This window comes from Embiotoca jacksoni, unplaced genomic scaffold (assembly GCF_022577435.1).
Source record: "Embiotoca jacksoni isolate LCO1_2020_lvr unplaced genomic scaffold, fEmbJac1.0.p SCAF_15, whole genome shotgun sequence".
NCBI lineage: Eukaryota > Metazoa > Chordata > Actinopteri > Embiotocidae > Embiotoca > Embiotoca jacksoni.
Window position 1 is genome coordinate 3,929,253 of NW_027185285.1, and position 27,019 is coordinate 3,956,271.

The 27,019-nt window shown below is 44.2% G+C and overlaps 4 protein-coding genes across 7 annotated transcripts; 1 reads left to right on the forward strand and 3 right to left on the reverse strand.

Annotated features, from left to right (window-relative positions):
* Nucleotides 1-492: 492 nt before the first annotated feature.
* On the reverse strand, nt 493-4,739 carry gipc1 (GIPC PDZ domain containing family, member 1). The gene is made up of 8 exons (XM_069148942.1): nt 4,498-4,739; nt 3,474-4,053; nt 3,196-3,381; nt 2,889-3,069; nt 2,621-2,733; nt 2,367-2,448; nt 2,098-2,234; nt 493-1,806 (listed from the first exon to the last, which is right to left on the reverse strand). The coding sequence occupies exons 2-8, from the start codon at nt 3,771-3,773 to the stop codon at nt 1,789-1,791; spliced, it is 1,017 nt and encodes a 338-aa protein (XP_069005043.1). The 5' UTR covers nt 3,774-4,053; nt 4,498-4,739; the 3' UTR covers nt 493-1,788.
* A 1,363-nt stretch (nt 4,740-6,102) lies between these two features.
* On the reverse strand, nt 6,103-9,926 carry dnajb1a (DnaJ heat shock protein family (Hsp40) member B1a). Its single transcript, XM_069148941.1, has 3 exons — nt 9,589-9,926; nt 8,302-8,885; nt 6,103-8,156 (listed from the first exon to the last, which is right to left on the reverse strand). The coding sequence occupies exons 1-3, from the start codon at nt 9,797-9,799 to the stop codon at nt 7,926-7,928; spliced, it is 1,026 nt and encodes a 341-aa protein (XP_069005042.1). The 5' UTR covers nt 9,800-9,926; the 3' UTR covers nt 6,103-7,925.
* Nucleotides 9,927-10,223: 297 nt separating this feature from the next.
* On the forward strand, nt 10,224-18,340 carry tecra (trans-2,3-enoyl-CoA reductase a). 2 transcript variants are annotated; one of them, XM_069148939.1, is made up of 12 exons: nt 10,224-12,197; nt 12,305-12,656; nt 13,394-13,445; nt 13,706-13,750; nt 13,882-13,985; nt 15,711-15,826; nt 16,038-16,143; nt 16,241-16,313; nt 16,402-16,445; nt 16,578-16,635; nt 16,734-16,822; nt 17,319-18,340. In XM_069148939.1, the coding sequence occupies exons 2-12, from the start codon at nt 12,489-12,491 to the stop codon at nt 17,490-17,492; spliced, it is 1,029 nt and encodes a 342-aa protein (XP_069005040.1). In that variant the 5' UTR covers nt 10,224-12,197; nt 12,305-12,488; the 3' UTR covers nt 17,493-18,340. The 2 variants fall into 2 exon arrangements, with proteins under 2 accessions (XP_069005040.1, XP_069005039.1); XM_069148938.1 differs by having other exon boundaries at nt 10,224-12,656.
* On the reverse strand, nt 18,334-26,252 carry samd1a (sterile alpha motif domain containing 1a). 3 transcript variants are annotated; one of them, XM_069148935.1, is made up of 7 exons: nt 25,737-26,252; nt 22,273-22,657; nt 21,688-21,821; nt 21,490-21,550; nt 20,730-20,808; nt 19,851-19,965; nt 18,334-19,587 (listed from the first exon to the last, which is right to left on the reverse strand). In XM_069148935.1, exons 1-7 carry the CDS (start codon nt 26,100-26,102, stop codon nt 19,441-19,443), a joined length of 1,287 nt encoding a protein of 428 aa, XP_069005036.1. In that variant the 5' UTR covers nt 26,103-26,252; the 3' UTR covers nt 18,334-19,440. The 3 variants fall into 3 exon arrangements, with proteins under 3 accessions (XP_069005036.1, XP_069005035.1, XP_069005037.1); XM_069148934.1 differs by having other exon boundaries at nt 21,688-21,824; nt 25,737-26,251; XM_069148936.1 differs by having other exon boundaries at nt 19,499-19,587; nt 19,851-19,960; nt 21,688-21,824.
* Nucleotides 26,253-27,019: the final 767 nt, after the last annotated feature.

Below are 27,019 nucleotides of genomic sequence, written 5' to 3' on the forward strand. Positions count from 1 at the left end.
TAAAAAAAAAAAAAAAAATGTAGCTCTGCTGCATGAAACATCGTTTAACATTTACAATCCGGGCAGTTGTAACTTGTGTTGAAGCAGGACGGTTCTCTTCTTTGATTGAGGCCTGTAAGTGACCCCGCTGAGCTCGACCGGCACTATCAAGTTTACCGAGGTAGATCGGATTACATTACCTCTGATGGCCCGCTGACACTCGAAGTGATTTCGCTGTCTAGTTAAATGTCATATATATTTCAGGAGGACACGGGAGTGAGAAGGAACACAAAACACACAAGCGTCCTCAGGGACGGTTTCTGTGACTGCTGGAAAACACTCCAGCTTATCACAGTCTGTGTTTCTACTTCCTCTTCAAAAGAAAGGAGCTCAAAGTTTCAGACAACCTGATCTAAATAAACATGTTTAATAGACTAAAACCGGTGGGATTTGTCAAAGTAAAACTGCACAGTTCTGGTGTTGTGTTTAAGAAAGACCAAAGAGAAAGAAAAGTGTTCTGTGCATGTTATTATTGCATTATATTTTGGACATTGACATCAGTGTAATACAAAGCCATCAAAATAACATATTCTTCTTAGTGTTACAGTGTTCTAGCATCAGTTTCATTACATAACCCATGTAGATATCCATTAACTCTGAGGAATGAAACAAAACTACAAAATAGCTTCATACGTTTGGATATACTAAAAAGGTTAACACCAAAAGTTTCTTTTTAAGACGTGTGTTTACCTAAACAGGTGCAACTTTGCCCGTTTTTTTTTTTTTTTTTTTCCTTTCTATGAGCAACACGAGCGACTGCAGCATGATGGAAGTCATTTGGTCTCATTCTGCTCCAATGATCCTTATTGTTCAACACCATGCACCAGACTGCAAACAAAATATATAAAATGAATGAAATAAGAAGAAAAGAAGGCATTTTGTTCTTAACAGATCCTTTTTCTTTTCTACACAACTACTCCATCTACTACATTTTCTTCTTTAATACTGCTCTCTGTATTAAAGTAGTTGCAACAGTTACACCAACCTTGTTTTAGAATAGACAACACATCACTTTATAAAAACAAATAAAAACAAAACAAAAAAAAACAATAAAACAACACTAGCCTTAAAAAATAAATCCACAGACCTGGAAACCACTTCTCATCCTCATGCCTTCAATTAATGTAAATTAACACTGATTTTCTTCAACACTGTCAAACATATGAAAGACAGGAATGTAATGCTTTCTGCACGGTTAAATTCATCACGGCGTGTGGAGTGTGTTAACGGTGAACAAACACCACCGAGCTACAGTTTACAATGACCCCTTTCCAACCACCTTTTATTTTTATTTTTTTTTATACTTTGACCTAAAAAAAAAAAAATTACAAAAAAAAAAGGAATATGAAACCAGCAGAATCCATCAGGAAGATAAAAATGTAACAGCTCATGCTTGTAAAAACCGATCCATAACAGTAACATCAAGTGGCTCAGGATGACACTGTACTTCAGGGAGCCCGATGCCCTGTACTGTGCAAGAACTGCTCAGCAGGTGAGGTACAGTGCAATCTACTGTATGTTCGCGTCTGTTGTTGCTTTACAGCGCAGTGCAACAGTGTAACGTGGAAAAAAAAAACACTGCTTTTTGCTATACATATATATATATATCAATGTCTACTTCGTGTTAGCCATTGTTTTTCATTTCTCCCATTTTAGAAACCTGTGCCGTACTTGGCTGTACTTGTTCCACTGCCAGCAACTACAACAATGACATGCAGGGTCATGTGATGCGGTCAAAGGAGATGCTCGTCAGGGTGCTTGTCGTTTCTGAAAAAAAGAAAAAAAAAAAGGAAAAGCTGGAAGACAAATAAAAGCACTTGGGAAGTCATCACAGTCCCCTTTCACTCCCAATTAACTGGATTATTCTTTGTCGCAGAAGAGTCTCCCAAAAGGGTACAAACTCACAAAAATAGAAGGAGCATACACCGGAATGAAAACAAACTCATGACGGTAGTGTTGTGTTTTCTAGTAGCGCTGAATGCCGTGGGCGTTATGCGCGCACACACACACACAGAGGTCATTCGGCTCCATTAGTTTCTGTGGTTACACCCGTCCAACCTTTGCATCGCCGATCGCACCCCAGACGTCGAAAACAAACTCGTCGGGGAAGGCAAAGTCCCCCAAGGTTTCATCTAAAGCCTCCGCAAACTCATCTGGGTTCTTTTTGTCTTTTCCCAGCTCCACCATGGTAGCCGCTGAGGAGACGAGAGAGGACGTTCAGAGAGCAGAGAACTTAAAGTTACACACTAATATGACACCAGTCGAGCCAAAATATACACACGCGCGCGCGCACACACACACACACACACACACACACACACACTTACCCAGCTCGCTGTCTCTGATGCCCATATAACTCTCAAGTAGGTCATCCACCTTCTCAATGGCCTTTTCCTCGAATGCAGAAGGCTGGAAGGACAAAATCCAACAGACATACTCAGGCAATGCAACACAATTCAATTTTTTTTAAACAGTACAAAGAGCAGTTAATCCACGTGTGTGTGTGTGTGTGTGTGTGTGTGTGTGTGTGTGTGTGTGTGTGTGTGTGTGTGTGTGCGTGTGCGTGTGCGCGTGCGCTCACCAGGTCCTCCACCGTGGCAGGACCTTTAGAGCGCAGTCGAAGTGTTCCTCTGCCGGTACCCAGCTGAACCCCTGATGACGACCTCGAGCCTCCGGACCTCTGGCTGATCATATCTACAAAAAAAAAACAAAAAAACAATGTTTCGAAATCCATCAACACTTTGAGAAGTCCTAAAAACAAAAGAATCTATTCAGGAACAGTGTAGCTGAACTATCTAACAGTGAACTTGTGATTCAGGTTACTTCATGCATCTTCCTCTCACACTTACCGAAGGCTTTGAGAGGCTCCGTAAGCTTGATGGTGAACTCTTTTCCTTTGGGAAGCTCCTTCAGCATCTTTGCCACCTCATAGTGTCGACAGCCAATAAGGCGATGACCGTTGATCGACTCGATCATGTCACCCACGTTGATGACCTGGATCTGGTGGATAATGCTTCCCTCACGGATCCTCTGAAAAGCAGCAAAACAAATAATTGATCCGGCTCGTCGCTTTCTTCCCTAATATAGTCGTGCTTTTCCCTGAAGAGACTCGAGTCGATAGAAAAACCATGTCGCGACCATTTTAGCACGCCTCACCTTGATGAAAGCGTAGCCGGCTCCATTATCGGTTATCGTCAGCCCGAGGGCATCTTCCCCTTTGAAAACGTCTATTTCCTTCCGCTGGCCTTTAATGTGGGCAAATATAAAGTCCTCAAGCCCGATCTGACCTCCCAGCAGTTTATCCATGTCCACCTTGTGAGTGTTCAACGTGCAAAACATGACCTGTGGAGACACACGCAAACATCAAGTCAAATGTTATCTCGTTTTAAACTCCTGTATCGTCACACCCCGTCACCACCTGCAGAACGACTCACCTCAGACGGTGGAATACCAAAGGCCTCGCCGATCTTGGCGTAGAGCTCCCGGACATTGCTGAAGCCCTCGATGCGGCCCGTGGGGCTGCCGTGAGCCAGCTGGGTGTGGAAGATGAGGCGAGGTCGCATGCTGTTGGGAGGTGGAGGGAGACCCTCGGAGGCGGCGCCCTCTCCCAGTCCGACAACACCTCCGTCCAGGCCGTCCATACCCGCCACATTGAGACCTGCGCGGATGGGCTCCGCTTCCTCGTTCTCGACCAACGGAGACGCCTTCTTCCTTCTTCCCAGTCCCAGAGGCATAGTAAGTCCCTCAGGGGAGGAGGAGGAGGTGGAGGTGGAGGTGGAGGAGGAGGAGGCCGCTCTGGAGAGTTACGGAGCTGCAATCCAGACCAACTGTTCCAGCCTGTTCGGCCGAATCAGCTGCAGGTCGTCTTGTTGGATGTTTATGCCACAGGAAGTGTAAGACCGGCTTAAAAGCCGTCTGAACCAGGCGCTGTACGGATTTAGAAACCCACACATCAGAGCAGCTCACATAGCTGGATCTCTGGAGTCCAGCGGTCTGCAAGTGGGAGATGTTCAGCTGTAAAACACACACAGACAGAAACTTCATCGTGCATCCACCACAAACATTTGGCATCTCAGGTGCAACATTGGGAGATTGAATATCCTCTGCCTCTACACCTTTTTTTTTTTTGTACAAAGAAATGACATTAAAGAAATATTCCCAGCAGCACTGCTCACCCTTTACAATTGTATATTTGACAAGCAACGCATTGTAGAGAGCTAAAGTTAGCGGCTGGCTCCGACATATTTTCCAAATATCTTTCAATTCCTACCAACTTCTCCAGTGGCTACTTAGCATTTGGCTACCTAATAAAAAAAAAAAAAAAAACACAACATTTAAAAAAAAAAAAAAAACAACCGGAAGCTTAATCGGTGACTGTTAATCCCTCCTTATAACGTCGCTATCTCTAAAGGTTTAGTTAGCCAGTTAGCTTCACCGTGAAAAGAAAACAAGTCTTACCGGAGCAGGAGTTGCTGTTGTTTTTTTTTGTTGTTGTTGTTGTTTTTTTTAGCTCGTCCTGTTAGCTCAGCCTGCTAACGGCGCTGTCAAGAATTAACGTTACAGCTGCAGAGAAAGTCCCGTTATCTTTACGTCCTCCGCCCCTGGCAGCTTGACTCGGCCCGGTCAGGACGGGAGGTAATGTACGTGTGTGTGTGTGTGTGTGTGTGCGTGTGCGTGTACGTGCGTGTGTGTGTGTGTGTGGAATTAGCTTTGTGGCAGGCGGCCCAGCAGGGGTGGAACGGTGATGCCTTCAGGATCCCTCGTAAAAAACAAAACCTAAAAAAAAAAAAAAAAAAATGAAGCTATTGTCAAAGTTAAAAGAAATAAGAAACAGCTCCGGATGTGAAATTTAGGCAGAGTGTTCGCTGTAATTCGTAACGTTGTTAAATGTCATTTTGTCGAGGAGCGAGAGAATTATTAGAAATCATAAGTGTGCTGTTTAACCTACATGTTTTATTAGGGTAATTACCATTATTTCAGATGCGTTGTTATGCGTAAGTAGGTCAGGATGTGTTGTGTCTGTTTTAAAAAATAATTAAAAAAAAAAAAAAGCCTGTGTTTGGTGTTTACAAAGTGTACACATGCTATTATTGTGTCTCCCGTAACGCTTGATACCGTTGATCTGACAGAAATGTTAACGATCGTGGGTACACACTCCCCCCTGGTGGCCACAGACCATAACTACAGGTATATAGCGTGTGAAAGTTTTATTTTGAAGGTTTTGACCGGAAGCGTTTGGTGACTTAACAGCGTTATAAGTTATTCGACGCCACACAGAGTAAAAAAATTACAAAAAAAAAAAAAAAAAAAAAAAAAAAATCCTTGTGACAATTTGTATTTGTCAAGCTGTAGTCCATGTGAGGTGTATTCATAATCAATAGTATTTGCAACTCTGGATTGCAACAGCAATGATGTCAAGGCCGGTAAAATAACACCGTAGTGCATTAAATCCTTCAAAATAAAACCCGTGAAAAGGACCTACGTTGAGCACCGTGTGTATCCAAATGATTATGTGATAATCATAATAATGACACCATTAATGTGACCTGCTTGTGTGAGAATACAAGAGTTGAATCCTTAGAGAGTAACTTGGAAATAGCAAAGATATCTGGAAAACTACAGGCCAGACATCAATGAAATTGAGTATAAATAATCACGGCTCCTGAGGACAAACGCTTACGTTGTGGTTGCTGTATTTCTACCTCCCGGGATTAAAATCCCCAGAGTGCCACGAACTATCAACATCTGATGTGCAGACTGACCCTTGCAATCTAAAGGTAATAATCCTTTAAGATTTGAATGACACTTTGACCTTTATTTTAGTGCTCTCAGACTTAAAATGAACAGTATGTTGTTAGTTTTGTCTAACTTTTTTTTTTAGATTGTGCAGTACAGTAGCTGCTGTGAGGCCTTCAGGCTTATAAACTTTCTTTACTGATCTATAAAGACTAAACTGTGTTGCCTGAAGTCCACTACTTGAAATGGAATAAGAGGGAAAGGTTTGGGAAAAAAACGTGTTGTTAAAATGACCATAATAATTAAAACACTGTGCCAGAGCTGATGCATTATTTACCAGTTTCTTTAATGTGGAACTGCAAATCATCACAGCATAGGATTAAAAAAAAAATCCAACCTATTATCATTTCATAAAATCTTTGTTAAAAATCAAAGCATTTTGATTCCCAACTGGAATTTTAAAACATAAACAAGAGGTAAAACAAAAATAATGCTTTTGCCTTTTTCCCTTTAAAAAAGGAAAAAAAGAAAAGAAAAAAAAAAAGCTTTCAGCCAACAAACAAAAAAGTTTCCAAAAATTAGAGATTACACATCTCTACATTCATGTTAAACCACATGTTTGTGTCCGTTAGAAACTAAAAACTGCAGTATGAAGCAGCAGGTCAGGACTGTCATCATGAAGTTTGTTTTTCCCTCCGACAGTCACATCAACACTAAAATGACTTTAAAATGTGCAAAATCAAGCAACTGAGCTTCCATCAGCAACTCAAGTCAAACATGGCAGAGCTCAGTATTTTAGGATCCCTGCTGAACTGTGAAACGACATACTGGACGCCGTCAGATTTAAGAGAAGCCATGAAAAATCAAAAATAAATTGCAAATGCCTTTAAAACGGGGGCTCACACTTTGTTTTCACATGTTAGTCGGTAATATTTCACCTGATGCACCAGATTTGTATCATGTAGGCCGGTAAAAAAATAAACACACTCGACTTTTGACTCTATAATCTGTTAAACAGAGTTATAATAACAGATGAGGAGGAACTCGAATATCATTAATGCACGATATTTGTATAAAATATCATAAACATTTTCTGCTACAGGCTACAAATGATTTTGGTAGTTGTCAATCACACGTCAGGATACACACATGCCCTCGGCATACTTTTAGACAGACACACATCCATATTATAATTACACAGGGACAGCTTGTTTGGCACAAAAATCTTCCAACAAATATTTCACATAATAAACTGTGTACTCCCGGATAAATATGATGTCGTAAAAGTAAACGTGTTTTTTTTTTTTGTTTGTTTTTTTATGAATTCACCGATCTGTCTTCTGCCAGCACAGAGGAACGATGTGATAGAAGTGCTTTCTCTTTCCTCAGATTGAAATTTTGCATGATGCAGCATCGCTGTGTTCCTGACAGGAGACCCGGACCGGACCTCTCGCCCAGTCTCAGCTGTCTGCTCCCCTCTAAAAAGGACAACCTGATGTATGGGTGGTTAATGTTGCATCACCGTGTGGATCATATATATGTAAGGTTACATCACTGAAACACCATCTCTTCTTGGGCATGCCCGTACACCGGTACTACGTTCAGCCTTTGAGACTACTTGGTATTTTTTTTTTTTTTCCCGGCAGGTTATTAGACTATAGCACAGAAAATGAGTGTATAAACACAGAATGTCGTGACAACACTTAAAAAAGAAAACTCTATATAACGCTGCTACTATTAATAAGGTCAGTATTGGTGCAAATATCTATGTATTCACACATGCATCAGTCCATCTGTCCTGAGGTATTGTTAAGTAGCTGGCTGCCTGTTACCTTAAAGCCCTAAATGTCTTGCTGTGAAACCAAAGCTTAACTTCCTAAATACATTTTCCTCGTGCTGCTTTTTTTTTTTTTTTTAAACGCTTTCGCGTCTGTGGTTTGACTGTCTCCTTCACACACAGTGAAAAGTTCCTGGACGCTCATTAAACTGACTCCATCCTGGGTAAGAAATGCGGACTTGGTGTTAAAACTCAGCTGAGATCAAATCTGCCCTGAGCCTCAACCGTCCAGGCCAAAATGTGAGGCTTCGCAGGAGACACTGGAAATGTGAACTTGTTTTTAGAGGGGGGTTTAGACTGAAGTCAGTTCGAGTCAGGGGGGAAGAATCTGCTTGAGTGCATCACGTGTGTTTTGTCCCAGTTTGTCAGGAAATTTAACTGTGAAGTCCAAGATCATGTCACCTCTCTTCTCGGGGCACTTGGACAGCGGCAGCCCTTCTCCGGCGATACGCTTTTTCATTCCGGGTTTGACAACGTCTCTGGAGGTCACGGTGATGGTCCGGCCGTCCAGCGTGGGAGCGTTGACTGTGCATCCACACAACGCCTGGAAACAGATGGAGAAAACAAGGTAATTAGACGCATAAGTCTGTGCTGTCACTGATGACTGGTTTTGATCATCGGCAACTTTAAAATTAACGAACAACGATATTTTATTTTTTTTTCTCTTCTTTTTCTATCCTGACACTTGCCTCTCTGAGGGATATTTTGGCGGGATAGACTATATCCGAGCCCTCTCTTCTGAACACCGGGTGAGGTTTGTCTTTGACCACGAACACCACGTCTGCAGGAATGTTGGTGCGAGTTTCATCTCCCTCCCTGGGAAACGTGATTTTCGTCCCCTCCTTCCAGCCGCGTTTGATGTCGACTGTTAAAATCTTGTCTTCGCTCCGCATGGTGCAGCCGTCGGGATTCAGTCTCTTGCGGGAAATCTTCATCTTTTTTGTGCAGCCCGAGAAGACCTCCTCGAGGCTCACCTTCAGCTCGTGCACCACAGGCGGGTCCTTCTTTTTCTCGTGGGCCCTGTGAGGGCCTCCCGGGTGGGATTTGAAGGACCTGTGAAACCCGCCCATGCCGCCCATTCCTCCCATGCCGAACGCTGTGAAGGGGTCGTTGACGTCCATTTCATCCTCCCCGTTGTGGGAGAAGAAGTGATCGAACGGGCTGCGGCCGCCGAAGAACTCCGCGAAGATTGCGTGAGGGTCTCCTTGGAAGGTGTAGTTGTAGCTCTGACCGCTGTGTCCTCCACCTCTGCCATCGGCCGAACCCTTCAGTCCTAATGAGGAAGATGACGTGGAAAAACATCATTATTGGCTCTTTTTTTTTTTTAAGTTTTAAACATCGGTACCGACACGAAAATGCAGTACAGACATGTCAAAGATGCTAATTAACAGCAGTGAGGCATCGCTCTGAAATTGGAGTGGACAAAAATGAAACTACAACACAGAATCTCGATTATTTTGCATGGTAATATTGTCTTAATACGCAGAAGCCAAAAAAAAAAAAAAAAAAATCTATATTTTATTATATAAATAAATACATTTGTCAGGCACATGCAACATTTAGGACAGGTTTGGTCAGTCTGTCTGTACCCCCCCCCCACCCCCCCATGTTCACCTCTCTGTAATTTACCTCAGTAACATATAAATCCCCATAAAAAAGACGTAATAAGTGCACGAAAAAGAAAATGTCCATCACGTGCAAACTTGTAATGATCACACTGCTCATGTTGTGGACAGTAAACATCGAAGCCAAAAGGCACAAAACTTTTGCATTTCTGAGCAGGTTAAGCCATAATTATCATCCCAGTCACAGACTGACAGGACGGGCAGTTTCCAGCAGGTTCTCCAGCTTCACCTATTGTGCACACGCACGCACACGCACACGCACACATTCATTCATTGTGATTAATGGTGCAGACAGATGGCACCACCGATCCAGAATCAGAAAGGACGGAGAGAGAGAGCAGTTCTGTTTACCTTCTTCTCCAAAGCGATCGTAGATGTCCTTTTTCTTGGCATCGCTGAGGACATCGTAGGCTTCAGCGATCTCCTTGAATTTGTCCTCGGCACCGGGATTCTTGTTCTTGTCGGGATGGTAGCGCAGGGCCTGTTTTCTGTACGCCTTTTTGATCTCATCCTCGGAGGCACCTCTGGCTATCCCTAACACTTTGTAGTAATCTTTACCCATTACAATGACCGGTCACTCCTTTTTTTTATTATTATTATTATTTTTTTTACACTTCATAAAAAAAACAAAACCATCGTCAGAAGCTTCAGTTTTTTTTGTTTTGTTTTTGGTTCAGTGCCAGGGACACGTCCAGCGTGTCTCGCCGGTGGGTTCGTTCGGGTCGACGGGCTCCTTCGCCGCCGCAGCCGCTGTCACCGCAGCGGACAACAGCAGGTTAGCTAAGCTGTCAAGGTTGTCCTGCCCGCAGATGTCCCAGTCACAACTTTCTCGCTCCGTCCGAGACGAGGAGAAAAAAAAAAAAAAAAAAAAAAAACGTCGCTTACGCTGAAAATGACAGACCGTAAAACAAAACGCGCGGTGTCCTGGAAGAAGCGTCCGTATGCACCCGCCGCGCCGTAAACCGGTGCGAGGAAACTTCTGGAAGAAGCTGGTGCTGCTGATGCGGGTCATCGCTGCCGAGCCGAGAGGATTCCCTCCCAATAACTTCCGGTTTCGCTTCAACCGAAGTAGACGTCCGAAAGTGTACAGATCTGTCTTTAGATTTGGTTTTTTGGGGTTTTTTTACGTAATCGAGTGTACAGAGCAGAAACCTATCGGGATGGAACTGGTCTTGCTTAGTTTTATGGAGTAAATGATTCGCTTTTTGGGTGAGTTTTCAGCCCTTTTAAAGAAAAAAAAATAAATTTAAAAAAAAGAAGTTTCAATTGAGTGCGCATGCGCATTGCTTTCCAAACTTTTCTGCTTTCCCGTACGCGTAGGGGTTCAACCACGGACTAGACCGACTGTAACTAAACATACAGAAGGATAAAGTTAGGAATAAATGTATTGGCTACTCTAGTGTATATGTTTATACATAGTCCTACATTTATATTCGTGACAGAATGAATTAAGAAAGTATAATTCTTTAAAATATGTAATCCTGTAATGCCATTTCGTGTGGTCTTGACTCACCTGAACTTTGTTTTTCCCCTGAATAAATGCAGCTTTTTTTTTTTAGGGCCATTTTGAATCGTCCAGATACCTGATTATAGAGAGGGCAGAAAGAGCACTGCCTGCATATAAAAGTCAAAAACGTAACTGTATGTGTAGGGTTTCTATATTGTTACATTAATCAGGACTGCAGACTCTAAAATTTGTGTAGTAAAATCAATCAACCTTTCTCAAAACGAAAAAGATGATGTGGTTATAAGATTATAAGATAATATCTTTTGTAATATTGTTGTGTTTACAGTGTACAAGTGCCATTGTTATCGGATCCACTGGATGCAATTTACAGAAAGAAAAACAAAGGCTCAGTTAAATTGATATGAATCTGTATATTAATTATTATAACAAAACAAGGTTTTATCCTCAGTGCATGCCACATGAAAAAGAAAATAGAGATTAGAATCATTTTTGGAAGAAATTAAAATGATGTATTATCAATAGAAAATACTCATTTCCACCTGAAAATGTATTAGATTACATATTTTACATTGATCTAAGGGGGTTGTGAACCCGAAATAGATTGTGACTGTGGCAACGTAACTACCAGAGTAACAGTCCAGAGACTGTTCCTCTAAGCAAAATGATCCCAAGGGCTTCCACGTCACAGTAGATCATACGTCAGTGGGTCGGATCTCAGTGTTTACCACCTTTGAAAAGAAAGCGGGTCCAGTTCAGCAGATATTTGAGATTGTTTTTTTCCCCATATACTGTTGTCTTTCAGATGATCAGTAAAAGAAAGGTTTTGATTTAACTGAGGAATGTTTGTAATACAGGTCTCAAACGTGGTCTTGGAATCCATGTATGCTACTGCTGCTTGCTGCTGTCTTGTGCTGCTCCTACTTGTTTATAAATAGACCGTAGAATATAGATGTGCAGTCGGCTATGTGCAATGATGAGTTGACACTGTGCGATGACAGCCATCTCCGATCTTCGCCCGATAGGCATTTTCTTCACCCTCCTCCCACCACAAACCACCTTGAAGTATTTTGGAAATGATATAGCACACAAATCTTGAACCACACAGGTCCTGAAATAAACACGTGTGCCTTTGTTGAGAATAAATACCTCACAGGTGGTCTGGAGGAGGGGAGAGATGTGTTGGCATGTGTAGTAGATCTTTCATCCTATGGATCAGGCTTTCAATGCGGCCCGTGACTGTGCAACCAAGCGAGCAGCGGAGCAGAGATGTGTCTTACAGGCCTAATGAGAGCATATTGGCATCTGTCACTGGGTAAGGCTGCATGTAGCTTCCCAAGGTTACCAAGCCAGTACAGAGCGAATCAGGCGACTTATATTTAGCTTTGCAAATGGCGCTCAATGGATTATGTCTTGGGGTTCTCCAGTTTCGTCTTCAGTGCGTTTTGCTGCATGAAGGGGGGGGGTTGTGAATCATGAAGTGGCTGCTATTCAGGTGAGGAGCAAGTCTATTTCATGGTTTTAGATCAGCTCTCTTTTGACTTCTCCTCACTTTCCTTCTGGCTAAACTTCGCTCTCTCACATATACGCTGTGGACAACAGGGTTTGGGGTCACTTTTCCTGTCAAACTGGAGGGACATTCAGTAAGACCTAAAGAAACTCTTGAGCTGGACTGACAGTTCTCTGGGGACGAGCTGGTACACATACCAGCAGAGGACGACCGGTGTCACTGGACATATCACAGATTCTTTCACCAGGCTGTTGAGGTTTGGGATCAAACTGTATCATGGATGTACTGGCATTAGAGGCAAAGAATGTAAATGGAGCAGATTCCGACAAGAAGTCTGCACCCAGGCCAAAACCAAAGGCCCCCAAAAAGGCCAAAAGGATTGTTTACTTTGAGGTGGAGATCGTGGATTTAAAGACTAAAGAGAAACTACTGCTGCTGGACAAGGTGAGTGTCAGCATGGCGAAAGGGTTTTTTATTACAGTCACATTTTATATTGGCCGTAATGATTTTAGAAGACTGATAGTAAAGGCGCATGTTTCTGATCGCAGCTACAATATGAAGACCTTTACAAAAGACGTAAAAAGATTTGTTTTTAGAACCTTTTGCATGCCGTAGATTTTATAGTTTAACACCTCGCAGGGCTGTTTCTTGATTTAAACCTAAAGCCTGTGATTGCTCTGCAGTGGAAGCACAATTTGTTTGAGCTCTGCCGTGTCAGCTCTTCCAGCAGATGGGCCATTTTGTAGATCATTATTCTACTTCACAGGTTGCCCGGTCAAGTGCAGCCATTATCAGTTATGCTTCTATTGAGCGAGTGTTGCAGTTAGGAGGTGAGAATTCCCTCTTCATCTGACAGGAATTTTCTGTTCCAGCTACAGCACATGCCTGTGCGGCACTTAGCCAACGGGCAAAGCAGGCAGGCGGAGCGACATGATTAGCAGCTTGTGTAAATGTGCAGAGTTGTGTCCAGACTGTGAGGGATCGTATTGCTGGTGAAAATGTAGAAATGCAAGTATGACAAATTCCAGAAGAAATGAAAACACCAGTCACGATAGTAATACAGATTACTTCTGTTGTGTTTTTAGCGCTCGGTGTAAATGTCATTGTGGCAGTCTGTAAACCAATGCTGCTGATAATGACACTATTTTAAAAAATGTCTTATTTTTATATTTTGATTGTAGGTGGAGCCAACTGCCACTGTTTTGGATATTAAGGCTTTGTTTCACAAATCATGTAAGTTAATCATGCAGACATTCAAGGTCCCCAGAAGATGAATCCTCCTGACTTTGTTGATCCCAGAAGTACTCTTTATCGCCATCAACATGTTGACATTTTTATTTCCTTTTAAGTGAAATATTGCTTGTAGCCAAATATCTGTGAATGTAATGACATTCAACCTCTTGGAGGAGCTGTAACGTGGCTGTAGTATCTCTCTCTCTCTCTCTCGTTAATCAATAATCTGCCAAAAGTGAAGTTCCTCCCTATTTCAACAGACCCAAAGTGGTATCCGGCCAGACAGTCACTGCGTTTGGATGCAAGTACGTCTGTCAGCATATTTGATTTTGTCCAAGAAATTCTGCATTTATCCAGACTGATTGATAGGTGTTGTAATGATGTAATGCCATATCGTGCGGTCGTGACCCGGCTGATAGTTGTGGATGTTTCTCAGAGGCCAAGTGTCTCAGGGATGAGGAAGTTCTTCAGACACTTCCTGTGGGAACCACAGCCAGCTTTTACTTCAGTGACCTCGGACCTCAGCTCACGTGGGGAACCGTGAGTCCGCCTGTGCATGCAAACACACACACACACACACACACACACACACACACACACACACACACACACACACATGTTGCATGTTTTAGCCACCTGACATTAAGTCACGCATGCTTTACATTACTGTGAGCTATTTTTGGAAAGTATCTAATGAGGTGTTTTTAACTTGCCACCTTGCTCCTTCTTTTGATTTCCTGTAAAACAAATGAACTTGCTGAGATTTGACTCTGCATATTCAGCTTTCAGTATGTTTTGGAAAAAAAAAAGCTGCTTGTTTCTGATTTTAAGAATGCTCCAACATTTAAGATTTGATCCCCTGAACAGATACGGAAAGTTTAAATGATTATCTTTTGGATTTGATTCAGCTCCAACAACTGTATCTCGTGAATTCATTGGTTTTAATTAGCTGACTATCAGGTGAAGAGGCCTGGTTTGCAACAACAGCCCATTCAAATATATACAAACTGCAGTTAATATGCTAAAACGTGCAAAAACCACCAACACGGTCTTTTAACATTCTTGTACTTTAAATATAAACGGACAGCCTTTCCCCCACTCAATAACTCTTGAATATAAATATCATCCCACGGTGACAAATAGAGGTGATTTGCTGTGGTCCCCTCCACTAGCCGATCCCCTCCACTAGCCCCTCCCCTCACCTCCCCTTCCCTCCCACCTCCTGCACGGCCTGTCCTCTGTCCTAGGACATATAATCTCATGGCCCCATTTCTCCCAAAGGTGTTTATCCCCCTGACCTCTCACTTGCCTTTCTCTGCGCCTTTTTACTCACCCATGGCCACCCAGTCTCTTCATTCGCTGTCCTTACCAACCCCCAGCACCCTGCCAGGCTTCAGATTGATGCCAGTGTGTGTGTGTGTGTGTGTGTGTGTGTGTGTGTGTGTGTGTGTGTGTGTGTGTGTGTGTGTGTGTGTGTGTGTGTGTGGAGGGGGTAGAGAAGCATGAAGTGCCCTGTGCAGAGAGCACCAGTAGCGGCAGGTCGGGCGCGCTGAGCCAGAGCTCTGCTCAGAGTGCTGATTCAGGGATCTGTTTCAGTGTCAGCTGCGCTGCTTCACTTGATCATATCCTTTGTGAAAAGTAGGTACAACAAGCTGTCTTAGTGTCAAATTTACTCGATGGGCACATGCTGAACACTATTAACGTTACACTGAATGGCAGACTGGCTGTTTTTGCTTTAAGATGGAGTTGACAAGTGAGAAGTTGTAGCCATACTGGTGTCAGTTGCAAGTTCTCCCGTTGGCTGAGGGGTTACATTGAGAAAATAGACAGAAAGATAGATAATTACTTTAATCTTCCCAATAGGGAAATTTAAATGTCCAGCAGGCCACACAGAAATCTGGATGAAAAGGCAGAAACATTGAATAAACCACAAATATAAAAAGTCCACTGTGGGTCAACAACAGGGCTAACAAAACCCCAAAAAGGATTAAAAAAAAAAGCTCTACCAATCTCTAGATTAATAGATGCAAAAAATACCATAAATGGCACTAAAAAAAGGGATAAAATATGTTCATTTCACTCGTCTGTGAATTTTCTATTCAACCCATAATGGTTAGACATGCTAATTGTAAATAATTATACTCTTTTGTGCTTTTTATTTCTTTTCTTTTTTGTGCATATTTCTTGCATTTCTTCCCATTGTATCTGGTTTACGAATAAGAAGAAAGAAAGTTGAAGGCCTTTCCGTGTCCTCACTGACTTCAGGTGTTCCTGTCAGAGTGTGCCGGCCCACTGATCATCTACTTAATGTTCTACTTCCGCCTTCCCTTCATCTACTCTCCAAAGTATGACTTCACCAGCAGCAAGAACTGGGTCGTACAGTGAGTGTCAGCTTCCTTATGCTTTCAGGCATCTGCTGTGATGTCGGCGTATCACACAATCCCAGGCTTTGCACAGATGCCCCCTGGACATGACAAACAGTTGAGAAGCATATTGCTATGTTGACACAGAGTCAGGGCCAAGTGTAGTGGACTGCAGCGGGGCTATGTCTTAATCACAGCTGAATATGTAAGTATGTGTTTCCTGTTGCAGTTTGGCCTGCGTGTGTCACTCCTTCCACTACATCAAGAGGATTCTGGAGACAATGTTTGTCCACCGTATCTCCCATGGGACCATGCCTCTCAGAAACATATTTAAGGTAACCATGCTGCACGCTTAAAGCTTTGCACATTATATTTATTATCTCAGAAATCTGAGCCTTAGTCGAGTTATTATGGTCCCACTTTCTGTTCCAGAACTGTGGCTATTACTGGTGCACGGCAGCCTGGATGGCATACTACATTAACCACCCTCTCTACACGCCACCCTGTAAGTGCTGACTACTGCAATTCTCACTTTAGCTCATCAGTCAGAGTTGACTTCCATCTTAATCCACTTTCCTATGACAACTCAACAGATTACGGGCAACAGCAGGTGAATACAGGTCTTTACATCTTCTTGGTAAGTTTTTAGATCAGTTAAAGTCATGTTCCGGATATAAAAAAAAAAAAGAAGAAGAAAAAAAAAAAAGAAAAAAAAGAAATGTCCTGTTGTTATGTAGATGCTCATCTTTTGGTGGGTTTATTCCTGCAGTTCTGTCAATTAGGGAATTTTTCCATCCACGTGGCCCTTCGTAACCTCAAACCACCAGGTGAGCATGTTGTAGCAACACATATAGTCTGTTTTGTTTTGATCTTCATTTTTACAGACTGAGCAAATGTTTAATTTTGAGTTCATCAATCATTTCAGGGTCAAAAACCAAGAAGATTCCTTACCCGACGAAAAATCCCTTCACGTGGATTTTTTGGCTCGTCTCTTGTCCTAACTACACATATGAAGTAAGCTGTTACACAAATCCACACGTACACATATTTTTTTTTAACTGTGTTTCTATGAAAATTAAAGTCGAGGATAATGAAGAAAAAAGGTTTCTCTATTTGGTAGTGTTTTCATGTGAATGGTGAGTTTGGATTTTTCCAATTTTCCTTCCTTTTTATTTACTTACAAGAATCTGTAGCTCGTAGAAGAATGTATAACATATGGTAAATTCAATTTGAGGGACATTTTGTCCGCCATTAGTTATCGGTTATTCCTAAAAAAAAAAATTGTGAGTCATGTTTTATATTTCTATTCATCCTCATCATTTTGACTGGTAGGCTTTTTAGTCATTTGTCCCTGCAAAGAAAGCTGCACTGTTGCTGCCATCTACTGGCTGCGTTCTTTACACGTACCGTCATTCTCAATGCACTGTGTGCGTGTGCGTGCGTGTGTGTGTGTGTGTGTGTGTGTGTGTGTGTGTGTGCGCGCGCGCTCATGCCAACTTCTTGCTCACAGCTGGGCTCCTGGATCGGCTTCACAGTGATGACCCAGTGTGTGCCGGTGGCTTTCTTCACTCTCGTGGCCTTCATCCAGATGACTGTGTGGGCTAAAGGCAAACACCGCGGCTACTTAAAGGAGTTCAGAGATTATCCCACCCTGCGCTCCTCCATACTACCCTTCATCCTGTAGAGCCTGGCAGGGAAAACAACAGTTGCTTCCACACATCCAGCTCCTCACCGTTCGGGTCCTTTTAAAGGGCCTCTCCGTCCATTTGGATGTTAAGGAGTGTGTGATCTGAGGTTAACAGCATAGATGCGTTTTGGTCAAATGGACTCCAGGTATGGCTTTCGCCCGTAACAAGAAATGACACTTCCTCTGACTGGTGAATGTAGCGCTGTCGCAGGCAAAAGAAGCTACTGAAATGCAGCAAAGTCTTACTTTAATGTTGTATGTGATCTTGAAGAGAGTATGAAACAAAAATGTCCTTTTTATTTTGCTACTTTTATGAGTTGTTAAACATTCAATGGAGAGTGCTGTTTAGTTTGATAAACAAAACAACAAAAAAAGTGCAATATTCTCAGCTTTTGGCAGCCTAATCAGGGCAGTTTTCCACAGAGCTGGGAGACCAAGAGGTTCTCATCTGCATTGTCAAACTAGCATGCAGCCTGGAGCTGACAGCTTTGTGGCGTCATGAAGCTCATGCAGTATATTCTACTGATCTGACCTTTGCTCTACAGTAGCGCTATTAGAAAGTTTATTCGCTGCTATTCCGTTTCCGTTAAATGTGCCTTTCACTCAACGCTGCATTGACCGAACCTAAATATTAAATGTGGAACTTTGATGTTATTTAAAATAATACTCCAGCAACTGTTGAGTGAGGGGATCCTCCAGTGTTGCGCAGGAATTTTATGTGCGGTGGAAAAAAGTTTGTTTACAATATTTCAGTCACTGAACCAGTGAAACAGTTGCTCTTTTTGTGAACTCCGGGGGGGGGGAGGGGGGTAATAAAACTTATCATAAAACAAATAAATGAAGACAGAAACATGAGCTTTATTTGCGTCTCTGGAAGAAGTTTGTTTGTTACGGGTAAAAAGGGCATGTAGACTACATATTACATGGAATGTTACAATTCAAGTGGCTGGCTTTGTTCGAAACACAAAGCGAGAACAGACAAATCAGAAATGGATGACAACAGTAAAATATTGCATATCATCAAGATGTCTGCTCTGTAAACAGACGCTGGGCAGCTGTGTGGAATTTAGAGCAATATATTCATTATTACAGTAACATTGCTATCGAGTTTATTACTTTATTCTGCTTGTGCATAACAGCACATTTTTTATTAGGCTGCACGTTTCCTGGTCATATCTTTCTGCAATTGTCCCCCCCCCCCCCCCCAAAAAAAAAACATTGAATATTGTTGGACCACATTTTCAATTAAGACAGAACGAGAAGAAAACATCAGGTAGTAGAATATCAGATTGGTTATATCTCAGTCTTATGAAGACCCTGAAGACATAATCCAACTCAGCAGCTATCGGTGGCATGACGAGTCAGGAATCAAGACTCCGTTTACTTTCGATGCAGATATGTAAATTGTCTGACTCCCCCAGCACTTTGATGGCTTTTCAATCGACTCATCGCGTCGAGGAAAACGCACAGTCGTTGCGCTTCGTGTTTTGTCCGCGACTCGGACGCAGCGAGGACACCCAAAAACTGCGACGACGCCGTGGCCGCAGCAACATGAGGTCCACTTGGCGCAAATCCTCTTTCACTGGCCGCATCATCCAATGTTTCGCTATCGCGGCGCTTTAAAAAAAAAAAAAATTTAAAAAAACAACCCACTCGGAATGTAGCGGTCTGTCGCCTCCACATCGGGGCCACACGGGTGAAATGAAAGCCATTTGAAAACCAAAAGACCAAAATGAGAGGTAGGATGACTTGTCTTTCGGTTTCTGGTCATTCTCACAGTAAAGTGAATTCCACTGCAGCTTCCCCCCCCCCCCACCTCCCCTCCCCCTCCCCCTTCTCCACACACCCTCTATGTATGAAGGTGGATGGTGGGATCCAGGTGGGAGAGGGCACCGCATGCACGTTTGAGTCAATGCAGCATTGTCTTGTCGTGTGAAACGCCATCTCAGAGGTCTTCGTATTCCAGGAAGTGGGTCCTCTGCAGCACCTTCACATGGCGCTCGTAGATTTTGAGGGCGGGGCCGAGTCGGATGGACAAACCGGTCAACACGTCACTGCGCTGCATCAGGAGAAGGGACTTCCCGTCAATTTCCTGTTGAGGAGAGAAAAGGTATTTTGTCCAATTATTGTTACTCTTCAGTTTACAAAGCTACTCCTTTTTTTTTTTTTTTTTTAAATGTGGCAATACTTTTCCGTGGACACCAGGACACAACTATTCACAACATTTTAACAGTGAGACAGACCATAAATACATGAGGTGACGTTACTTTGGTTTTTGGTGTGTGTGTGTGTGTGTGTGTGTGTATATATGTGTGTATACTGCTCCTTGTGGCGGCTTCGTGGTGGTGCACTAACCTGTGTTCGAAATGCTACAGCCTGTTCTGGAAAACCTGCAGCTGAGAAGTAACTGGCCACATCTGCCACAGTCCACTGCAACAAGTTCTGGCTCATTTTCTCCTTTTTCACTGAGCTGGAGGAAGATCCGATACAAAGGTAAAAAAAAAAAAAAAAGAGTCAGAAACAACGACCCCGAGCGGACTCGTCTTCACCGGGTAAAGTCTCACTTTGTTGTCTTTTCAAGCGTTTAGGTGACTTGTGATGTAGCTACTACCTGCAATAATGTAAAGTACTGTGCCTAGATATTGGTGAACTGATAATCTGGACAATCCGCCAAAGTCAGGCGGAGCAAAAATCAGTGAAGGGCCATCTGAACCACTGGACCGAGGCCGGCAGATCGCCCGGTTTACAGCTGCAGTTTAAAATGCCTGAATGCTCACATCCTGCCAACTATTGCATTTCTCAAAAAAAAAAAAAAAAAAAAAAAAAAAAATTTGTCATTAAATGTTACCAAGTCTGAATTAAAAAAGAGCAACATATGAGAAAATGGAGTTCAAACTATTACGATATTTACCTTATTTAGGGGTGATGATTATTTGGCTTTCTAATTTCCCGTGTAATTGGGTGTTACTTCCAATGCATCCTGTGATATACTGCATATTCCATATTAAACACGGCATCTAACTGACATCAGCGCTGGGCCAAACTCCGCATTTAAGTCCAGGTTCATCCCCTCCCTCGGAAATATTTAGATTGGCTAATTAAAAGAGAGGAATTGAAGGATAAAGATTGAAAGAGGCGCATCAATCTACGGTGGAGAGGAAACTAAACTAAACTAAACTAAACTAAGGAATTCATTGAAACGCATTTGTACTGGAGAAAAACGACGATACTCACACTTCATCCGCTTTGCCCCCATTCAGAAGGCTGTCTTCGGTTTCTGTGAAGGATGACGTGTCCATCTTCTTAAATGCACCTGTGGACAAATGGAAAACGACACGATAATAAATGCGCACTGCTTCACCGTTTCCGTTCGCCGTTCGGCAACGAGCACCGAGAAACACTTCAGCATTCTCGTCTTCCACTCCACGACGAGAACACAAAACGTGTCAGGAAGCGTGAATATTTTCTTAAAAAAATCAAAATCACAACGTGCGCCGACTTCCTTCTCAAATCAACCCGGGACCTTTTGGCCTCAAATCATCCATAAAAGCTGAATGATTCCGACTTTGGCTTGAAACCGAACATGAGACGGGAACTTTTAAGGGCGGTTCAGCTGGCGCGGCTCGCCGCAGGGATCGGGTTTCACAGTGTCCTCCATCAGTGCGAAAATGAACTCCAATAAGATTCAAATGAACACCTAGCAATCCCCCCCCCCCCCCCCCCCCCGATAGTCAAGAGTCGGCACCACCTAGGTGGAAGGTAGCAGGACGAGCAACAACAACAACAACAAAAAACTCCACCAAGCGCGAGTAGAAAAGGTCAAAAATAACAACCGGGACGGGCTTTTAAACACGAGCTGTCGTTATTAGCAACCGTTCTCCAAAATGAAAGAGCGGTCCTGCGACCCGTCCGTTCTCTGCTAAACAGACGCGGGCTGCACGGCGACTGTACAAACACAAAAAAAAAAAAAAAAAAGGAGAGAAACTGCACTCACAGTTGTCCGACGGCGGAGACAGTGTCTGCGATCTTCCATCGGATCCATTCTTGGTCTCATCCTGTTGGCCCGGCGAGAGGGCAAAACTCATTCAGCGTGAAAATATCAGGTAGGGAGCGGAGAGATCAAAGACACGGGAGACGTGCAAGACGCTGTTTATAACAAAAAAAAAAAAAAAAAGGGACACGGGACAATTACCAGTCGAGCTGCGTAGTCCGGAACCAACTGGTCAGATGAAAAGCTGCTGTCCTCCACTTTGCCTCCATCTTCTTTCTTCACATTGTTTACGGCACACGGGATGGCGGTTGCCGAGTGGATCGCTGGCTTCACGGCTACTGCGAACACAGAGCGAGCCGATTACACCCCGGTGTCGTCAGTCCACACCGGACTTTATCCCTGACAAACTACTGATGAGTGGACTTTTCTTGAATGTTGAGTTTAATCATCTGAAACTATTGCCACTGAGATCTTTTTTTTTTTTTTTTTTTTTTTTAAGATTGTTCATTTACCCTGAATAAATGGTACAAACAAGCCAATGGGATGACTGCGCCTGAAACTGCAGGCAGAAATCATTATTACATATTATTTTTGCGCTGCAATTCTGTGTCTAACTTGCATTAACGCAGTTCTCCTGTCAATGCCCAGCAATTAATCACGAAGGTGGACGAACGCTTCGTATCCAGTGCGAAGCTAAGCGCAAGCTTGAGCATAAAACCACACATCAGAGCGCTGTATAACGCCGGGCGGGTGCGCACACCACCCCGTGTCCGGCAGGGCGAATACCTTTGTCTCTCTGCATTCCTGGGTGCTGGCGCTCTGCTGGGCAGACGGCAGATTCATAAGCCCATTCATTGTGTGCGAGGGCCCTGGGGCTGGAGGGGGGCAAGGAGCTGGGCCTCTCACCGGCCTTCTGGAACGAGGCGCCGCCGTCCAGACCCGAGCCGGGGCCGGGGCCCGGGCCGGGGCCAGGGCCGGGTCCCGGGCCGGGGCCCGGCCGAGTGGCGGCGGAGGGAGAGCAGGGGGCAGAGACGGCTCGCAGGGGGGCACAGCGCACGGCGGGGCCTTCGGGCTTGCGGCTGGACGAGGGTCTGTCCTGCCCGTCCCGGCTCTCGTCGGCCCCCTCCTCGTCGGCGTTACTGTCTGTGTCCATAGCCATAGAGGCGTCCGCCTGCGGAAACAGGAGCACAGGTGCCACATTTAATATTCACGTCAGATTTTTGTTTTGTTTTTTTTGACGCTCTCTCTCACACAATCTTTACCCGACATGTTTTGTAAATCAAAAGGTGGGTTAATAGGCAATAGGCGGGTGCAGAATTAAACAAACACAGATCAAATATTTCCTCATCTTTACTTGGATTGAAGGTGACAATAAGCATGACTTGATAAGCAGACTAATTTTAATTCAGTCAAAGATCCAGAGTCAATTAAGTTTTTTTTTTTTTTTTTCTTCTTCCCACAACAACTTACGTAGCTGGAAAACCCTGCAGGGTTGCGTGGTGATTGCTGTCATGACTGAGTAAATTGTAGGCTCGGGGGGGGGGGGGGGGGGGGGGGGTCACATGAAAACACGCTCATACAGATGTCGCAATTTGACCGCTGTGGTGGTAAATTATTGCCTTTGAATGCCTCCGTCCGTCCCTCTCCGCGGTGCAGCGTTCAACTCCGCAGACAAGACTGCGAGCCCGGCCCCCCCCCCCCCCCGGCGTTTGTGACAAAACGCGTTTCCACGCAATTAAACCGTTTTGACTACAAGCGTCGTCCGATCGCAAACACAACTAGTTTTAACGTGCGCACTCATTTCTTTCTCGCCGGGGAGGGTTTTTTTTTTTTTTTTTTTTTTGTCGACGGCGTCCCCGAGTGAAAAAAAAAAAAAACATTACCTTGTGTGCGACTGCGTGTCCAAGACCCAGCAGTCGAGCACAAGAGCGCACTAAAGCCCGCCCCGCTCCTGTGAAAAGAGCCGCTTGTACGGCATTCACCCATCGCACCGCATTTCAACATAACTTTCGCCGAGACACGATCACAAACACATCATGCCTTCCCCCCCCCCCTCCCCACCCTCCCCACCGCTCCCGGTGATCTCGACCCAACATGGTTTTAACATCGGCTCGCGAACACTGATGTGCTCGGTGCGTTCCTGTTTTAAAGAGGCCTTTTTTTTTGGTTGGCAATTTTTTTTTTTTTTTTTTTTTTTTTTTTAAAAACACACGAGAGCACAAAAGGGGCCGATGGGAGGCGGGTTTTTTTTTTTTTTTTTTTCTTTTTCTCAAATTTCCTCCAAAGTGCGCATGGAGTTGGAAGCCGCGGCAAGACCTCGCCATTGTGTCTGTGGTCTTTAACGGAGCGCTTTCCAGGGCCGAGCCGCGGCACAGCGGAGCAGAGATAAAAAATAAATAATAATAAATAAATAAATAAATAAAAAACCCGAGCTTTAACTCGACGGCCAGATGGACGCAGCACTCCGATCGCAGGTCCCCACGACTGGCAGTCCACTTTGACTTTGCATCGGGTCAACGATTAACAGTAAAAAAAAAAAAAGCGACTGAACAGAAAGAGTAATGAGTCCGTTATCGGACACGTCACTGTCTACATTTGTCCCACGTATTCTGGTTAAAAAAAAAAAACAACAACAACAACAACCTGGTAAACAAACCCCGAGAGGCGTCTCATCGAAGTAATTCTTCGTTTTGTAGCGACAAACACGCCTTTCGGAGAACAAAGTCAATTTGATCTCAGCTTAACCCAAATCGGACGGGGCGCATCCGCCATCTAAGCGCCGGACGAACAGTTTGCGGTCGCTTTGCGTTAGTTACAGTTACCGGCTCTTGCATATTGCATTACTTTGCAGTGCTGCGGTTTCCCCCCCCCCCCCCCCCCCCCCCTAAAATGCCGCCAACAAACAGCTCGCAATGACACGGAGAAGAGGTGCCGCCGCTGCACGGGACGAGAGGTGCCGTAACGCCAAAAAAAAAAAAAAAAAAAAGAAAAAAAAAAGCGTTGGGGACGTGACCGGGCTCGGCGGCGTGTCCGACAATGGGTCTAGGGGGGTTCGACTTTATGCACTGCGTCGGCAATCGCCCGTCGCTCGAAAAAAATAGACGCAGTTCGCGAAAACAAACTGATTGTACCTGCAGTGCGAGTACTTTGGCGACGTTAATCGTCGATTTGGTGGCTGTTTTAAGGGACGCGCGCGGTGATGGGCATATTTTGAAGTCCAGACGTGACGGGTGAAAGAAACATCGCAATGGGCAGCCAAAATGTGTGCGCGTACACGGCTCCAAGTGGCGCTGCCCGGCGGGGTTCACCCCGTTTTTCCCAGGAGGTACAAACAACCGAGAACCCAACAGCGTCCCATCGTCCCCCCCCCCCCCCCCCCCCCATCAGGCTCCAACATCCGCGGTGTTTGAGACTTCTTTTTTTTTCTTCTTCTTCTTCTTTTCACCCACTCCCAGAATGACAAGCCGACGCGAGTGACAACGAGTACGACCAGCCTCGCTTTTCAAAATAAAAGCCTCTATCGTTGAGTGACTTTATCGGCGCTATTATTTTTGAAAACAGATTTGCTCCACTTCCGGGCCAACTGTACTCCTTTCTCGGAAACTTAACGGCCTCCCTCCCTTCCCCCCCCCCCCCCCACCACCCCCTCCTCCCCCTTCGCTCAACGCCGAGTTTAGGGCTCGAAAAAGCGCTTTTTCTGCTCTTGATAATGGAGGCTCGGGGGGGGGGGGGGGGGGGGGGGGGGGGTTGTTGCAGACGGGCAGGACGATGCAACTTTTCCCGTCTTTTTTGTTTGTGCGTTTCGTACCGTCCCTCTAAAGTGCTTTTAACGCAAAAAAAATATTACTGCACTCTGACTCCACGCGCACCTTCTGTTGTTTTTTTGTTGTTGTTGTTGTTGTTTTTTTGTTTTTTTCTTCTTCTCCTCCCCCCCCCCCCCCCCCCCCTTCTCCACCTCGGTAGCGCTCGAGCGAGGTCCAACCGCCGCTCCCCCGTCTGCGGCAGTTTCGGGTGCACTTGCAAATCACTCCCCTCAACCACTCCCCGTGTACACACACACACACACACACACACACACACACACACACACACACACACAATTTAAAAAAAAAAAAAAAAAAAAGACGTTTATTTGGACAAACCCCGCACCACGCCGCCCGTTTTACCTCCACCTGTTAATTCGGTGTGATAGGACGCGACAAAAGACGCGTTGTTGCCCCCGTGCCTTCCCCGCGTCAACCGCAACATACCTCCAAATCCTCCTCGTCCTGGTCAACGGGACCGAAAGCGCTGCCCCCGTTGCTTAAGTCAGAATGACTGGCCGCTTCTTCCACCGCGCTCCTTCTCGCAGCCGCCGCCAACGACACATCGTCTTTTTTTCTGCTCCTCCGCTGAACCTTGGCGGCGTTACGGTACGAAATGGAGCCCTTGTAGTTAACTTTCAGCACGGTTTGTTCCTGGATCAGTTTCTCCAGTTCCACGCAGGTTCGGTCGGGCTCGGACCCGTGTCGTCTCCGGACCATTCGGCAAATCCTCTCCAAGTCCGGCCGAGCTTTTCGAGACCGCAACGAGTCGATAGTGTCCAGGATCCACTCGCGGTACTTGGGTTCAGACATCTTTTTCTGCTCGGTTCGTTCGCTTGCTTGTGTTTTTTTTTTTTTTTTTTTTTTTTTTTTGTACCTTAGTGCGTCAACCTCTCCACGTTACACACACACACACACACGGTGATTTTCGTGAGCCGCGGTCCGAGCCCTGCTGAGAAGCGGAAACCTCGTTGTACGCCTCCTGCGTTTTGCGTGTGCGCTTAAGGTGGAGCGACGGAGTTCCGGCGAAAAGTTTCACTCGCGAGGGGGATTTAAGGTGGAATTCACAGTCCTGGACGGGACCGAGCGCGCGCGCTCGGGGTCTCGTGCGCCATAATGTGGCCTCTGCAGAAAAAAATATTTAACAAGACTTCATCATATTCACGTGAGATAAGGAATCGTTAATTAGTTTATTACATTTTTTTTTTATTATTATTTTGAATAGGCTACCAATAAACTAAAAAGCTTGGTCTGCTTCAACGCATGAACAATTATTTGATAAAAAAAAAAAAAAAAAAAAAAATATGTACAGCACATTGCAGCCTATTAGGTTTTTTTTTGTTTTTTTTTAATAAATATCTTTCATTCTTGAAATTATAACCTTGAACAGAAATTTTATTTTCAATGTCAAGATTGAAGTAGGCCAAAAATTCGATGTTTTTTTTTTTAGAATGAAATAATGAATTATGGATTCAAAAATAAAGTTTTAATGCAGTTAAAACTTCAGCTTTCAAACCCAATTTCTTCATACTTTTATCTTTTCAACAATTTGTATAATTTGATAAAAAAAACAACGTGGCACTTCATAGTCTTGTCATAAACTCATTACTCGTGACCGGATGCAACTCCTGTTCTATCGGTATGTGCATCGCTGATTAGGGGGGGGGGGGGGGAGGGGACACATACAGGTCTGTAGAGTCATAATTACAATGCATTTAAAAAATATATAT

Bases quoted from the DNA above. Each gene is read 5' to 3' on its own strand.
- dnajb1a (XM_069148941.1), bottom strand. From the start codon at position 9,799: ATGGGTAAAGATTACTACAAAGTGTTAGGGATAGCCAGAGGTGCCTCC. The intron at 8,886-9,588 runs GTAAACAGAACT...CTTCCTCATTAG, and splicing joins CGATCGCTTTGGAGAAGAAG to GACTGAAGGGTTCGGCCGAT. The intron at 8,157-8,301 runs GCAAGTGTCAGG...ATCTGTTTCCAG, and splicing joins CCAAAATATCCCTCAGAGAG to GCGTTGTGTGGATGCACAGT.
- gipc1 (XM_069148942.1), bottom strand. From the start codon at position 3,773: ATGCCTCTGGGACTGGGAAGAAGGAAGAAGGCGTCTCCGTTGGTCGAG. The intron at 2,734-2,888 runs GTAAGTGTGAGA...TTTTTTTTGTAG, and splicing joins GGAGCCTCTCAAAGCCTTCG to ATATGATCAGCCAGAGGTCC. The intron at 2,449-2,620 runs GTGAGCGCACGC...TTGTCCTTCCAG, and splicing joins CTGCCACGGTGGAGGACCTG to CCTTCTGCATTCGAGGAAAA.
- tecra (XM_069148938.1), top strand. From the start codon at position 12,489: ATGGATGTACTGGCATTAGAGGCAAAGAATGTAAATGGAGCAGATTCC. The intron at 13,446-13,705 runs GTAAGTTAATCA...CTATTTCAACAG, and splicing joins GGCTTTGTTTCACAAATCAT to ACCCAAAGTGGTATCCGGCC. The intron at 16,144-16,240 runs GTAACCATGCTG...TTTCTGTTCCAG, and splicing joins CTCTCAGAAACATATTTAAG to AACTGTGGCTATTACTGGTG.
- samd1a (XM_069148934.1), bottom strand. From the start codon at position 26,102: ATGTCTGAACCCAAGTACCGCGAGTGGATCCTGGACACTATCGACTCG. The intron at 21,825-22,272 runs GTATTCGCCCTG...CTGTGTTCGCAG, and splicing joins AGGAATGCAGAGAGACAAAG to TAGCCGTGAAGCCAGCGATC. The intron at 20,809-21,489 runs GTGAGTGCAGTT...ATTTGTCCACAG, and splicing joins GTCTCCGCCGTCGGACAACT to GTGCATTTAAGAAGATGGAC.